Source organism: Budorcas taxicolor, chromosome 5 (genome assembly GCF_023091745.1).
Source record: "Budorcas taxicolor isolate Tak-1 chromosome 5, Takin1.1, whole genome shotgun sequence".
NCBI classification, from domain to species: domain Eukaryota; kingdom Metazoa; phylum Chordata; class Mammalia; order Artiodactyla; family Bovidae; genus Budorcas; species Budorcas taxicolor.
In genome coordinates, this window is record NC_068914.1 from 106,685,710 (window position 1) to 106,700,652 (window position 14,943).

General features: G+C 39.2%; 1 protein-coding gene across 1 annotated transcript in view; it reads left to right on the forward strand.

Annotated features, from left to right (window-relative positions):
- The window catches only part of APAF1 (apoptotic peptidase activating factor 1), a 75,545-nt gene that overhangs the window by 33,722 nt on the left and 26,880 nt on the right, over nt 1-14,943 (forward strand). Inside the window, exons 15-17 of the mRNA XM_052640474.1 lie at nt 521-646; nt 9,420-9,581; nt 13,488-13,616. Of these exons, the coding sequence (XP_052496434.1) occupies nt 521-646; nt 9,420-9,581; nt 13,488-13,616 (417 nt within the window). The remainder of the gene's footprint in view (nt 1-520; nt 647-9,419; nt 9,582-13,487; nt 13,617-14,943) is intronic.

The window sequence follows — 14,943 nt, forward strand, 5'->3', positions numbered from 1 at the left end:
TCTGATCCATTACGTTTGCTGTCAGATGAATCTATATCTATCTTTACAGTCTTGGTATTTTTGAACCATTGTTTAGAGTGTTAATAGATTTTAGCCTAGTTAGTAGACTCAAGGTTTGTATCGGGAAATCTTAGCAATGACCGTTTATAGAGTTGGATAACTTAGCATCTCAAAAAATTACAAATAAAATGTAATTTATTTTACATATCACTTATTATAGAGCTGAATAAAAAAAAATTCAAACTGCTTTGTTAAAAATAAGCATTGGCTAGTTTAGTGCTCAGATGAAAGCCTAAGTAAGTCTTCACATCCTTTAGATTTAGGTGCTGATCTAAGGGCCGCCTCATTACTTGTTAATCCCATGCTTACCTTTATGTTTGACACCTTGGTCAAACTGAATTGAAGATATTCCTATAACTGGAAAAGCTTAATTGGGAGGGAAGGAAGAACTTTACATGATTTCTAATTTTTACCCATTCAGTGGTAATTTTTCAGTTATCTTTTTATCTTTCTCAAATAGCTCTGGGATCTGAATCAAGAAGAATGTCGAAATACCATGTTTGGCCATACAAATTCAGTCAGTCACTGCAGATTTTCACCAGATGATCAGGTTTTGGCCAGTTGTTCAGCTGATGGAACATTAAAGGTATGCTTTTGTTCATTGTTAAAGTGGATTTTGCATAACTGTATTATCTTATACTTGGGTTATGGAAATAGATTTCTGTTTTCCCATTGCTACAGAAAGCTTCTTCCTTTACCATCCAGGAGCATTTTGAATGTAACTGTAATTCCTTGTCATAATGATTGTTTATTAATGGTTTACTACCCTATGCTTTTAAGTTCATATAATTGAAATTCTTTGGTTTTTTTAGAAATGCATTTGTTTATTAATATTTATTTTTGGCTGTGTTGGGTCTTTGTCACTCGTCGGACTTTTCTCTAGTTTTGGCAAGTGGAGGCTACTCTCTAGTTGGGGTGCGTGGGCTTCTCATTGCAGTGGCTTCTCTTCTTTTCTTAGAGCATGGTTTCTAGGGCATGGGGAATAAAGTGGTTGCAGCTCTTGGACTCTAGAGCACAGGCTCAGTAGTTGTGGCACATGGGCTTAGTTGCTCCACAGCATGTGGGATCTTCCAGGATCAAGGATTAAACCCTCATCTCCTGCATTGGTAGGTGGATTCTTTACCACTGAGCCACCAGGGAAGCCCAAGTTCTTTAATTTTTAAGCATTATATTTAATTTATGATTTGTAAAACCTTTTGAGCTCTATGGTATCAAGTTTGTAAAGTTCTTGCTTTTATTTATCATTTACTTATTCTGCTTTTTATGTTCCTATATTCCTGTTCTTGAGAAATCATGGGGGGAAAAGTCAGAGCTAGGGTTAAAAAAATGTATTCAGCCTCCTGAAATTTATAGTGTTTAAAAAACCTAAATTTTTTAAATCTCCACCTTCTCAATAAGATCCTAGTGCCACTTTTTTTTTTTTTTTTTGCCATTTCCTGTCTCTGCTGTTATTCTGGTCTTCCTTTCGTGTTGGATCCAGTCCTTCTTTGACTTCCTCATCTCTCTTCCTCATCTCCCTCCCATGCTGTAGTGTTTGCTCTGGTTCATGGTGTCAGAGACACTCATGTCTCATAGCAACCTTCTACCATATATTTCCATCTCTCTTTATCCCCATACATAGCTGCTAGATGAACTCTCTACCTCTGTTTTCATCTTGCCTTTTTTAGCTGGAACATGAAAGTACCAAGTTTTAAATTTTATAAACCCAGGCTCATCAGACACACCTCTAAGGCTCTTCACCCTCATCATTCTTATCTCTGTTCCTATTCAATATTTTAATTGTCACTTCTGGGCAAGATAATTTTGGGTGCTTATTTCAACTACTGTCCCTATATATGTGTTTCATAAGTCTTTTTTGGAATTTTTTTTTTTTTTTGCCTCCAATTCACTTATCTAAGTTTTTGATGACCCTCAACTTTATAAATTTAAACAGTAAATGCAAAGCCTTCTTCAGAAAGTGTTCTCTTATAACATCCATCCATCTGGTTGTGAGAATATATATACATATCTATCTACCTGTATCTGTATGTATAGATGGAAACTGCTTGATCTTCTGATTTCCACTTGTAAATTAAAAAAAAGATTTATTTTTAAAAAATTTTGGCTGTGTCTGGTCTTCACTGCTGCATGGGCTTTTTCTCTAGCTGTGTTGAGTGGGGGCTACTCTCTAGTTGCAGTGTGCAGGCTTCTCATTGCTGTGGCTTCTCTTGTTGCAGAGCATGGGCTCTAGGCATACAGGCTTCAGTAATTGCGGCACATGGGCTCAGTAGTCGTGGCTCCCAGGATCTAGAGCATAGCCTCAGTAGTTGTAGCCCATAGGCTTAGCTGCTCTGTGGCATGTGGGATCTTCCTGGACTAGGGATTGAACCCTTGTCTCCTGCATTGGCAGGGGGATTCTTTACCACTGAGCCACCAGGGGAGCCCTCTGCTTATAAATTTGTTGTATGGTTCAGTTCAGTCATTTTTCATGTGTCTTCTGTTTCTTTGATAAGGTTAAATATAGGTTTATGACCTGCAGAGACCTTGGCATCTTGTTGTAACTCTGAAGTTCATTGTACACAGTTGTATTCAAAACATGTGCTCAGTAAATTTTCTTGGCATGTACCTCTTCCAGGGAAATACTTGAACCCACCAGGTTCTGTTTGGCTTGTTAGAATCTCTAGAGATTTGTTAATGCTGCCAGGTGACTTTTAAGTTACAGCAAGCTAAACTCTCTTGATGCTCATCCTTTGATTGAGTCTTTAACCTCTCTTTGTTGACTGAGGATATCTCATTTTTGTATAGATTACTTCAGGGCATCTAGGGATTTTCTGGGTAGAACATTACTTTATAGAGTTTCCTAGCATTTAGTAGATGTTGGGAGCATTCTTAGAACATTCAGGTAAATGGATTTGGCCTCTGTGACATGTTCTCTGTAAATACCAAATATCTGTGTTTTCTTTGGGATGATCCATGTCAGAGGAGGTTTTTCAGAGGTCTGGTGAAGGCAACGTTGTTCTGAAAGATTCTTTCAGTCCTATAAGTTTTTGATTTTTACTTAGAGAATGAGTTCAGAAAGCATTTCATATCTCAAGGCAGGTTCTCCTTTTATCTTCATTGCTAATTCTAAGTTCTGGGAAGATTCCATTATTATTAGGTTACTTAATGTTGAAGAAAGTTGTGAAACCAGGCCATTTATCTGTTTAACAATTTCAATTGGTACAATTCAACTAGGCCTTCTTTGCTGCCAAGTAATAGTTTGTTCCTTGAATTGAATTCACCATTGTGCCTGTTCCAAACCTTTTTTGTTGTTCTTAAGCCTCCAACCCTGTCACTATATCTCTTTCATTCTATGGAGATAACTTTACCTCATACCTGTTCAGAAGGTTGACACCACCCAAGAGCTACCCGTCATGAGCTCCCTCAGAAATTGCCGTAAAAAACTCTACATGCTGCACGCTAAGATGCTTCAGTTGTGTCTGACTCTTTGTGACCCTGTGGACCATAGCCTGCCAGGCTCCTCTGTCCATAGGAGTCTCCAGGCCAAAATACTGGAGTGGGTTTGAGTGCCATGGAATACTGGAGTGCCATGCCCTCCTTCAGGGGACCTTCCCCATCCCAGGGATCGAACCTGTGTCTCTTATGTCTTTTGCATTGGCAGGAGGGTTCTTTACCTCTAGTGCCACCTGGGAAGTAAACGGCTCTACTGCGCTTCTGTTCTCCCATCTCCATGCTCAGGAAGTCCTCTACTTGTGCCTACTGTTTCTTTTTCCCTTCTTCCTCTGACACCTTGCCCCATTGGTTATTTCTGTATTGCATTTTCAGTTTTTCTTTTCTTTTGAACCCCTTTCTACAGTTTACAGATGTTCTTGGGCCTGCTAAGCATCATAAAACCAAAAAAGTGAAAACCCTTTGATTCTTCCTTGATTGTGTTATCCTCTGAAACATTCAGTTTTTCTTTCTGACTAGACGTTTAAATCACCTACACTTGCCTCCACTTCCTATCTACTTGTTCACTGCTTAACCCTTTTTCAGCCTGGTCTGTCTTCTACGTATTCCCTTGAAGAGTAAAATCCAGTTTTATTTCATTTTCATTCTTTTTGATGTAAAATCTAATGCTCTTTGGAAGAGTGTGGGATCCAGTATTTTTCTTTATCCAATTTTTATTCTTTCCCATGTTATCACACTCCTCTTGACCACTTGTGTTTCCTTTTTGAAACTCCTCATTTGGCATCGATGTTTTCTTCTTTCTTCTCCTGTCTTTCTTGCTGTGCTGTGCTTAGTTGCTCAGTTGTGTCCGACTCTTTGTGACCCTGTGGACTGTAGCCCACCGGGCTCCTCTGTGCATGTGGATTCTCCAGGCAAGAATGCTGGAGTGGGTTACTATGCCCTCCAGGGGATCTTCCCAACCCAGGGATCAAACCCAGGTCTCCTGCATTGCAGGCTGATCCTTTACCGTCAGAGCCACCAGGGAAGCCTGTCTCTCTTACCCCTTCTTTAACTTTTCCCTTCCCATTAAAATATGGCCGTTCCTCAAGCATCTAGTCTTGACTACCACCTCCATCACCTTTTTTCTGTTCCATGTCAGCCAGTCTCATGGCTTTGTCTTCTCTCTCATGTGTGTTTCACATGTGTTCTGTCCAGCCCTCGTTTCTCTTACGTGCTTATGTCCTGCATTTTTAGCTGTCTGCTCATTTGCTGTCACTTAGATAAAACACTGTACCTCAAACTCACTGTGCTCCAAACTGAGCTCTTCATTTTTTTTTTTTCCCCACACTGACCTACTTTTTATGGTTCCTGTATGTTTTCACGGTTTTGATTAGATCATTGTTCAGGATTTACATCATCCTGACTGATCACAGTTGGGCCATGTAGTATATGACAATTTTTTTTCCCTCTCCTTTCTCATACAATACTTTGTTCTCTTTGGGATTAAATGTGTTGCACAGTTAACAGTGTCGTTCTGTGTTTTCATTTGCTAATTTTTTTTAATGTGCATATCACTCATCCATCTTCAAGCTATCCCTTGTCTAAGTTGCTCTTAAATAATTCAGTTTTTTGATTTGACATTTTCTCTTCTTAGAAATAACTTCCTTGGAGGCATCTGTCTTGTTCCATTGTGACTTGTGATACTATTTATCCCCAGTGTTCAGCTGCCATCCTGGGATCTCCTTTTGCTATCATGTTGGGATCCTCCTGCTTTTCTCTTCAGTTGAAACCCTTGTTTCCTGAATTTATTGGTTTAGTCTCAGTGTGGTGGAAAATCTCCCCTAACTTTCTAAGAAAGCATGCTGAGAGGAAATTTTTGAGACCATATCTGTCTAAAAGTGCCTTTATTCTAGCTTCATATTTAATTGATACTTTTGATTGCATATAGAAGGAAATAATTTTCTTCTTAGAATTTTGGAGACATTGTTCCCTTGTCTTTGAACTCCCGAAGTTTCACTTGAGATGTTTGAAGACATTCTGATTCGTATGTGATCTATTTTCCTGGTCTCGAAACTTTTAAGTTCTTTATAAAATTCCCAGTGTGTCTCTTTTTAGAACTTTCATGACAGTATGCCTTGGTGTGGGTTTGTCTTTGTTTATTGTTCTTGGCACTTGGTAGCCTCTTTCAATCTGGAAATTCATGTCCTGCAGTTCTGGAGGTTTTCTTTAATCATTTGATTTATTCTCATCTAGTTTCTTTTTCTAGAATGTCTGTTTGGGATGTTTTCTTATTTCTCTCCCCTCATCCATTCGTCCTACTTCTTGGAAAATTTATTTAGCTTTATTTTCGTCTCCTATTTTGTTTTAAATTTCTGCTATCATATTTTTAAGTGTACCCATTCTTTTTTTGTTTTTAAATGATGATTAATTTTATAAGAGAGTACTCAAAATATGCCTAGAGAGAAAAAGTCTCTTTACTCCTGTTTCATGTGGGTTTGGGGAGAGTATGGAGGTGAATATATGTATTCTATCTGCAGAACCCTGTTTTGTTTCACTAACGCTATTGTCTCTTCTCACCTGTGCTTGAAACATGGGAATAATCTGTCTTTTCTCTTAAAATGTATTTACTGATTATTTATTAAGTACTTACTATGTGGCAGATTCTGTGCTAGATGTTTGGTTTTTAGACACTTTAGAGAAAAAGTATATTTCCTGGCCTGAAGTTGTTCAGGGTCTAGTGAGGAGAAAACCAAGTCATAGACAAACCATGAAGATGATGAAAGTATGTGTCAGGGGGCTCAGAGAAGGCAGGGTTCTGTGCGGGAGCATGTAGACCCTTGCTGCTGCTCCTATACTGCCCTGTCCTCCCTTTGCCTTATCTCTGCTTCCCTATTTTGTACCTTCATTTATGCTGACCCCTTAGCCTAAACTCCTGGGTATCATTTTGATATGGAAATTGTATCCATCTTAAGTTGGTGTAGTCCCTGGTGGCTCAGACGGTAAAGCGTCTGACTACAGTGCGGGAGACCTGGGTTCAATCCCTGGGTTGGGAAGATCTCCTGGAGAAGGCAATGGCAACCCACTCCAGTATTCTTGCCTGGAAAATCTCATGGAAGGAGGAGCTTGGTAGGCTGCAGTCCATGGGGTCGCAAAGAGTCAGACACTACTGAGCGACTTCACTTTCTTTCTATTTTTTAAGTTGGTGTAAAGAGGCTGATCTTCAGGCAGGAGAGTGAGGAGGTAAAAAGTGTTTCCCCAAGCCCACAGGTTTGGTAAAGCATTTCCACTGTGTTGTGTGTTTCCCTTTCAAATGACTCATCTGACATATCTTGTGGTTTTATTTTTTTTAAAGGGGAGCATGTTTTTTAAAAGTCATCATTGAATTTGTTACAATATTGCTTCTGTTTTATGTTTTGGCTTTTTGGCCCCAGGGCAGGTAGGTGTTAGCTCCCCAACCAGGGATTGTATCCATACCCCCTGTATTGGAAGGCGAAGTCTTAAACCACTGGACTGCCAGGAAAGTCCTGTTAGTCATTTATGTGCTTGTCTTACCTCCTTTACTGCCTCTAAACTCCTTGAGAGTAGTGTCTGTATCCGATTCATTTATATAATCTCAAAGTGACTCACATCATGTGAGCAAGATGATAAACCTTTACCGTGTCCCTTCAGATTGAATTAAGACTTCTCAACTCAAAAGAAAAACATTTTAAAAGTCTTCAGGGACAGGATTCTGATTTCATTGGTGAGTATCAAATGTGATTGTGGAGCACAGAGCGCTAGCAGCAGGGGGACAGACATTACTGCACCCTGGGTGAGAACTGCTGTGTTTGTGGCAGCTTTCCCACAGAGCTATTAAGCCAGTGTCGTTGGCTGGTTTGCACTGATACAGTGACGTGCAGTAAGCAGACATCCTGCAAAATGATGCTGGATAACAACATTTCAAGGTCAATGTCTTGTAAAGCTTTTATTTTCCAAAACGATGGAGAACTGTAAAATTATTTCTTGCTCCAAATGGCTCTGTAATCATCTAAGTGTTTTATAGTGTATCATGTTGATAAACATGTGTTTTTCAGGCCCCGATGATAAACTGTTTCAAAATGTGAGTTTTATTTAAAAATTGCCGTTTAAACCACACGAGGGCCAGGGTGCATGTGGGCCCTGGATACAGGGCAATGACTAGCTCAGAATGAAATTCAGGTGTTTATTTGGTCCCTCGACATGTGGAATTTCATCACTCCTTGGATAGGAGCTAAAGTCAGGCCCACATGTAAAAGATGTAGTGAAATCGGGTTGTATTAGTTTTCTTTTTCTTCCTTAAATCAAGGCAGTGATTGCTTTTGTTTTCGTGTTAAGAGGGAAACCGTGTGATTTCTCATATAATCTGGCCGATGTGACTGAAGCTTCTGGCACTGGAGTTTAGATTTTCTCTCCTGAGTGTCAAGAAGGGCTAACAATACTTCAGAAGTCTCTTTGGGTTCATCCAGTTTATCTGAAGTTATTGCATGGGCAAAGGTTTTGGGTTTGGCTGTATTTCTAGTGTATATAATCTTTAAACTTGAGAGATTTAAACGTGTGTGCTTAATCACTTGGTTGTGTCTGACTCTTTGCGACCCCATGGACTGGAGCCCACCAGGCTCCTCTGTGGGATTTCCCAGGCAAGCATACTGGAGTGGGTTGCCATTTCCTTTTCCAGGGGATTTTCCTGATCCAGGGATCAAACTTGTATCTACTCTGTCTTTGGCAGTGCAGGCAGATTCTATACCCACTGAGTCATTGGGGAAGCTTGTGTCTGGCCAGTCAAATCTGGTTTTACTCTTGGAGCTGTGCTTTGGAAGCTGAGTTGAAGCCTGAGGAACAGCTTTTTTGTTTGTTTGTTTTGTTTTAAATCCTTGTCCTCAACCAACGCTAGGTCTGTGTATGGCAGCCATTATCATTTGACGAAGCTGGAACACTGCACAGGCCAAGGGGAGTGAAGATGGATTAAATAGTAGTTAAAAGTAATTTTTTGGCTGCATCGGGTCTTCGTTGCAGTCCGAAGGCCTTCTCTAGTTACGGAGAGTGAGGGGCTCCTCTTTGATGTGTGTCGGCTTCTCATTGAAGTGGCTTCTATTGTTGCTGGAGCACAGGCTCTAGGGCACTTGGGCTTCAGTAGTGGTGACTTGTGGGCTCTAGAGCACAGGCTCAATATTTGTGCACAGGCTTAGTTGCTCCACAGCATGTGGAACTTTGCAGACCAGGGATCAAACCCGTGTCCCCTGCATTGGAAGGTGGATTGTTAACCACTGGACCACCAGGAAAGTCCAAGATCGTTTTTGAAGCCCTTTGTTTCTCGGGCTGCTCAGGTGGCTTTGCTAGTAAGTGAGGTTTGGTCTTTTGTCTCCCACTCCCCAGGATCTGGTTATTTTAGAGACCCCTTTAGCCCCACCAAGTGCACAAGACTGCTTCCTTTCAGCATAGCTTTGTTTTGTATTTTCAGGGACTTCCTTATATCTCTGGATGCTCTGCTAGATTGTAGCTCAGCTGGGACTGGGTCCTGTGTGTCGCATGCATGCTGTGCATACAGTAGACTGTGAGGCACGCCTCATGGCTGGCACAGCAGAGGGCAGCAGTGGCAAGTCGTGAGTCACACCTTCCTTCTTTCTTATGCGCTCATCCTGCTGTCAGCGCCTAATCTTTGGCCTCCTCCACACCATGCAAGGCTCTTTTAACATTTTATATAGTTTTACATTCTTTTTTGGAGTGCTTTTAATTTTTTTTTCTTTTTAGGAAGGTGATGAATGAAGCTGGAATACTTAATTTAAAAGCCTTATAAAAAGTTATGCATAATGAAAAATAATTCATTAAGTGAACTTGAATATTTTGTGTGACATTTAATCCAGGTGGGATTCTAGAGCTGTGACTTGAGATCAAAACAAACTTAAAACATTTTTTTTTATTTTTGAAATTTGAAGCTTTGGGATGTGAAATCTGCAAATGAGAGGAAAAGCATTAATGTGAAGCAGTTCTTCCTGAATTCAGAGGAACCTCAGGAGGATCTGGAAGTGATAGTGAAATGCTGTTCGTGGTCTGCTGATGGTGCTAAGATAATGGTGGCCGCAAAAAATAAAGTCTTTGTAAGTACTGGTATTTTAAAAAGCTAAATTTAGTCTAACTTAAAGTTGAAACACCTATTGATTGTTGCATTTTACACTGTTTATTGACATAAAGTATAGCTGAATGTTTTGGGGGCAGATGCTCTAACCTCCTGTAATTCTTAGAACTATGCTTCAGGGAGTGTCCATAGGTCTTGTGAGAAAAGGTCTCCATGGTCAAACAGGTTTGGAAATGTTACGTATTACTTTCCCTATTAGAGGTACTTTTCCCCCTTTAGTGTATACTAATATATAATATCTGTGGCCTCTAGAAGTCCTACAATAAAGAAACAATTTATGTTGTTTACAACCAGTGTATCTCAAACTGGTCTAAAACATAGATGGAATGCTGGCTGCATCACTCAGCCCACTTCCCCCCACAATTTACCAGTACATTGGTTTAGGTGACTTTCAGAGTACTTTCTTAGCCTTAAAATATTATGATTTGGTGATTGATAGAAATACTTATCGACAACTGAAGTTTGTGATATTTCTGTGAAGTAAATGAGGAAGATATGCAAAAGAAGGTAAATGCCTAGGAAATGCCTTCTTTTTTCAGTTCTTGTAACAGTTTACATTTGTAGTATTCAGAGTGCTCTTATATAAAATTTCTCTTGATATAACTACCCAAAGGACACAGCACGTTGCAGTAGCCCTCTGGTAGTAATGTGTCCAAAGTTACACTGTGATTTGGAGACCTAGGTCTTCTGATTTAGGGCCCAATGTCATTATATTCTGATGGTAATTTTAAAAACTTAATGAGCGATATTCGATTACAGTTTTATTTCATTTTCAGCTTTATTGAGGTATGATTGACAAAACTGTAAAATATTTAAAGTGTATATAACATGATGATTTGATACATTGTGAGGGCTTCCCTGGTGGCTCTGTGGTGAAGAATCTGCCTGCCAATGCAGCAGGCCCAGGAGACCTAGGTTCAATTCCTGGGTTGGGAAGATCCCCTGGAGAAAGAAATGGCAACCTGCTCTAGTATTCTTGCCTGGAAAATCCCATAGATAAGAGGAACCTGGTAGGCTACAGTCCTTGGGGTTGCAAAAGAGTTGGGTGTTACTTAGCGACTAAATAACAACATACATCATGAAGGGATTACTCTTGTTGAGTTAATTAACATATTGTCACCTTGCATATTTGTCTCCTTTTCTTCCTCCCTCCCTTCCTTTAAGATGTTAACATTTTACTCTCTTTTACAGTGCAATATCACCGATAGTCACCATGTTATACATTAGATCCACAGACCTTATTTATCTTGTAACTAAAAGTTTGTATCCTTTTGTCAGCCTTTCCCTATTTCTCCCACCGAAGAGATTCCAGTTTTAATGAACACAATTGAAGCATACATATAGTTGTATAAAAACTAACGGAGGGACTATTTATATTATTATTATTGATCTAGTAGTTATGACCCTTGGATCTTGGGTTGCTTATAGGTTTTTACCCCTTTAGCAGGAAACCAAAGAGAAATATATCCTTTGTCTTAAGTTTGTTAAAGTCTATAAATGCAGAAAGGAACCCTGCATTTGCAAGATGTGAAGATTTGTAAAATTTGCCATTTTAGCTATTTTAAAATACACAATTCAGTGGCATTCATTATATTCACAAATGTTGCATATGCATCTATCACCATTTTTCCAAAACTTTTTTCATCAAACAGAAACACTGTAACCAATAAGTAGTAACTCCCTCTTCAGCCTCTGGTAACCTCTAAACTATGAATTTACCTTTTCTAGATATTTCATATAAGTGGAGTCATATAGGTCTTTTTGTGTCTGGCTCATTTCATTTAGCGTAACATATCAGGGTTCATTCATGTTGTGCTGCTGCTGCTGCTAAGTCGCTTCAGTCATGCCCGACTCTGCGACCCCATAGACGGCAGCCCACCAGGCTCCCCCATCCCTGGGATTCTCCAGGCAAGAATGCTGGAGTGGGTTGCCATGTAGCATGTGTTAGAACTTCATTTCTTTTTATGACTGAATAATAATCTTATATGGATATGCCATATTTTGTTTATCCATTTATTTCTTGTTGGGTTGTTTTCACCTTTTGGTTATTGTGAATGAATGCCACAAGAACACTGGTGTACAAGTATGTGTGCGAGCCCTGCTTTCAGTTCTTCTGTATATATGTCTAGGAGCAGAATTTCTGGGTCATATGGTAATTCTGGGCTTTCGATGAACCACCAGACTTTTCCATAGTGGCTGTATCATTTTCTGTTCCCACTAGTAGTGTACAAGGATTCCAATTTCTTCACACCCTTGCTAACACTTGCTTTTTTCCATTCTAAAAAAATTATAACTATCATATTAGGTGTGAAGTGGCACCACATTATAGTTTGGTTTACATTCCCCTAATGACTGATGGTGTTGAGTAAAATTTGAACATTAAAAAATAGCTGTTCTAGTGAAAGAGGAAAATAATTTTATATTGCGTGAAATGCTTTTCTGTTTTAAAAATCTGTAGGCCAGCTCTGTATTTTACTGTGGTAAAACAAAGCTCTACCCTGAGATCATCCTTAACCACACATAGATTCCAGTTTCTTACTCTTGGTCTCTCTATTATTTTCCTGTCTTTCTTTTGAACTCTTTTGTGTTATTAGCCCACTCCTGTTATTACGTCTTTTTGTTACCCGATAATTGGGACAACTGCCTATTCTGTACTTGAAAAGTTTCCTTTACAACTCTCAGCCACTAATTCTTTTTTAAAAATTTATTAAATTTTTAATTGAAGGATAATTGGTTTACAGAATTTTGTTGTTTTCTGTCAAACCTCAACATGAATCAGCCATTGGGTATACATGTATCCCCTCCCTGTTGAACCTCCCTTCCTATCCCACCCCTCTATCAGCCACTAATTCTTAAAAACAGCTTGTCCTGGGAAGCATTTTAAGTATGAGTTCCTGTCCTTTACTGTCGGCCCCTGATGCTGTGCTGCTTGCTACCTCTGTATGTTCACAGGGCTGTGCATTCACAAAACATTTTCACGGCACCCACTGGAAATTCTTTTTTTCCTTCCTGAAGACTGTGCCTTGGTCTTAAATCATTATATGGTATATTGGTATAAACATTTTTATCATTTGGCAAAAACTTTGGAAGAGTGTGTGTGCACACGTGCTAAGTCACTTCAGTTGTGTCCAACTCTTTGCAACCCTAAGGACCCACCAGGCTCCTCTGTCCATGGGATTCTTCAGACAAGAATACTGGAGTGGGCATCCATGCTCTCCTCCAGGGGACCTTCCCTACCCAAGGATCGAACCATGTTTCTCCTGCATTGGCAGATGGGTTCTTTACCCACTAGTGCCACATTCAGCATTTAAAAATCTTTCAGAAATTGAAATGAATTTTAAATTACTCAAATTTGAATAGCTTTTTTTTTTTGGTTCAAAAATGGGAAAATGACTGATAATGGAGTAATTTGGGCTCTGAAAAGAAATAGAAATGATTGAACTATTTCATTTTAGCAAGCCTCTGCTCTGTATTATTTTTATCATCTTCATTTATGAGCATGCATTTTCCCCTTTGAATAAATAAGCGTTAGGAAGAACTATTCTGTATATTAATTTGGCTAGTCCATTTGTATATTCACAAAGGTTTTATTTCTCCCTAAGCTTGCTTGAGAGATCATCTATGATAAGTTTTCTTTATAAGAAACAGATTTCAATATAAGCACTATTTAAAAACTATATATATATTAATTTATATGTTTTTTATGACTTAATTATGTCAATTATTAGTAGTTTTTTCTTTAGGACTTGTACTCTATGTTTGAAACGAGAGGGTATTCTTTTGGAAATAAATTTAGTTTCACTTTGGGTATAGCAGATATTTAAAAATATCTTACTTTTATAGACATCTCTCCGTTTTATGTTGACAGCTTTTTGACATTCACACCAGTGGCCTGTTGGCAGAAATCCACATGGGCCATCATAGCACTGTCCAGTACTGTGACTTCTCCCCCCACAACCATTTGGCAGTGGTGGCTTTGTCCCAGTACTGTGTGGAGGTGAGTAGTTGAATTTACTCTGTGAAGTCTGGGTCTCCAGAGGTACAAGAATGTCAAAGAATGGGTTGCTTAAACCATTGACTGCTGAGAATGTTTGCTTGAGAAATCATAAGAGTGTTTTCTTCATAGCATAATGGCGTCTAGCTTTAGGATATTAAGCCACATTGACAGCTTCAATATTTTAGCAGTGTTTTGAAGACTTGGCTTGACAGTATGACAGAGAATGACAGGCAGTATCATTCACTAAGCATTTACTGAATGGTCAGTATGTGCCAAGGTCTGGGGAAAACAGTGGAATGACCACTGGTTTCCTAAGCAGGAACATGGCATCTCTTAAATGTGGGCATAGACTCTTCTGTAAAAGAGATGATGAGAAGTGAGTCCAGTTCAAATTTCTTAGATCACTGAGAAAGGTAAGATGGAAGTTAAATTTAAAATTGGTTAATCTAGGATTTTCATTGCTAAGTACTAATGAATAAAATGACTTCTCATTTATATTTATAAATTTGCTCTTAACTTAATAGATTTTATTGTACTTAGTGTCTGTACCTAGAAGAATTCTACTCAGATGAGCTGCTAATATTAATTTTTTCAAAAGCAGTGAGTTTCCTGATTTTTTTTCCTCCAAAGATAGTTTTTCCAAGCTTTGTTACTACTCATTCCTTAAGTGACTCTTACCACCAAGTAATGGAAGCCCTTGTGCTTGCAGCATAAGAAGATAGATATGGGCCTTTATTTGGAAAACAGGAAAGTTCATTTGGTTCACAGGCTCCCTTCGAAGGAAGCTTGACTATGGCAAGCATTTCTTTAGTGTTCCGTGCCTGTTTCAGCGATTTTTAGTGGGTTTTCCAACCTTGCCCTAATACATGAAGGTGTGGCTGGAGAGTGGCTGAGCTGTAGTTCTTCAGCATGCAGATACAGATTAAGATGGGAGTGAGTGGATGAGCTCTATAAGTTCTTCCTAATTCTGTGTACAGCAGTGCAGCTAACACTGAAGACCTTCCCGGTGAGAATCTTCCCCTTGAGTGTGAATGGGCTCCAGTCCCATTTGCAGCGGTGGTTAAGAGTAGGTGCTGTGAGCTGTGTTCTCTTCAGCAGAGACTTTGAATCGAAAGATTCAGAGCTACTAGGAGCTCTTGCACCTTACCTGTAGATCCTCAAGGTAGGTGTGATTGGAAGTTTCCTCTTCCTGGATATTAGGAGTAAAGGAGCAACTCTTCTTTTACCCTTTCCATCACTTCTAAAATCCTTACCCTCTGTTTTTCTTAAAAAATCTCCAAGGAGCATTGTCTTCCTTTTTTTAAAGGTAGGCACTTACTTGGTTTTG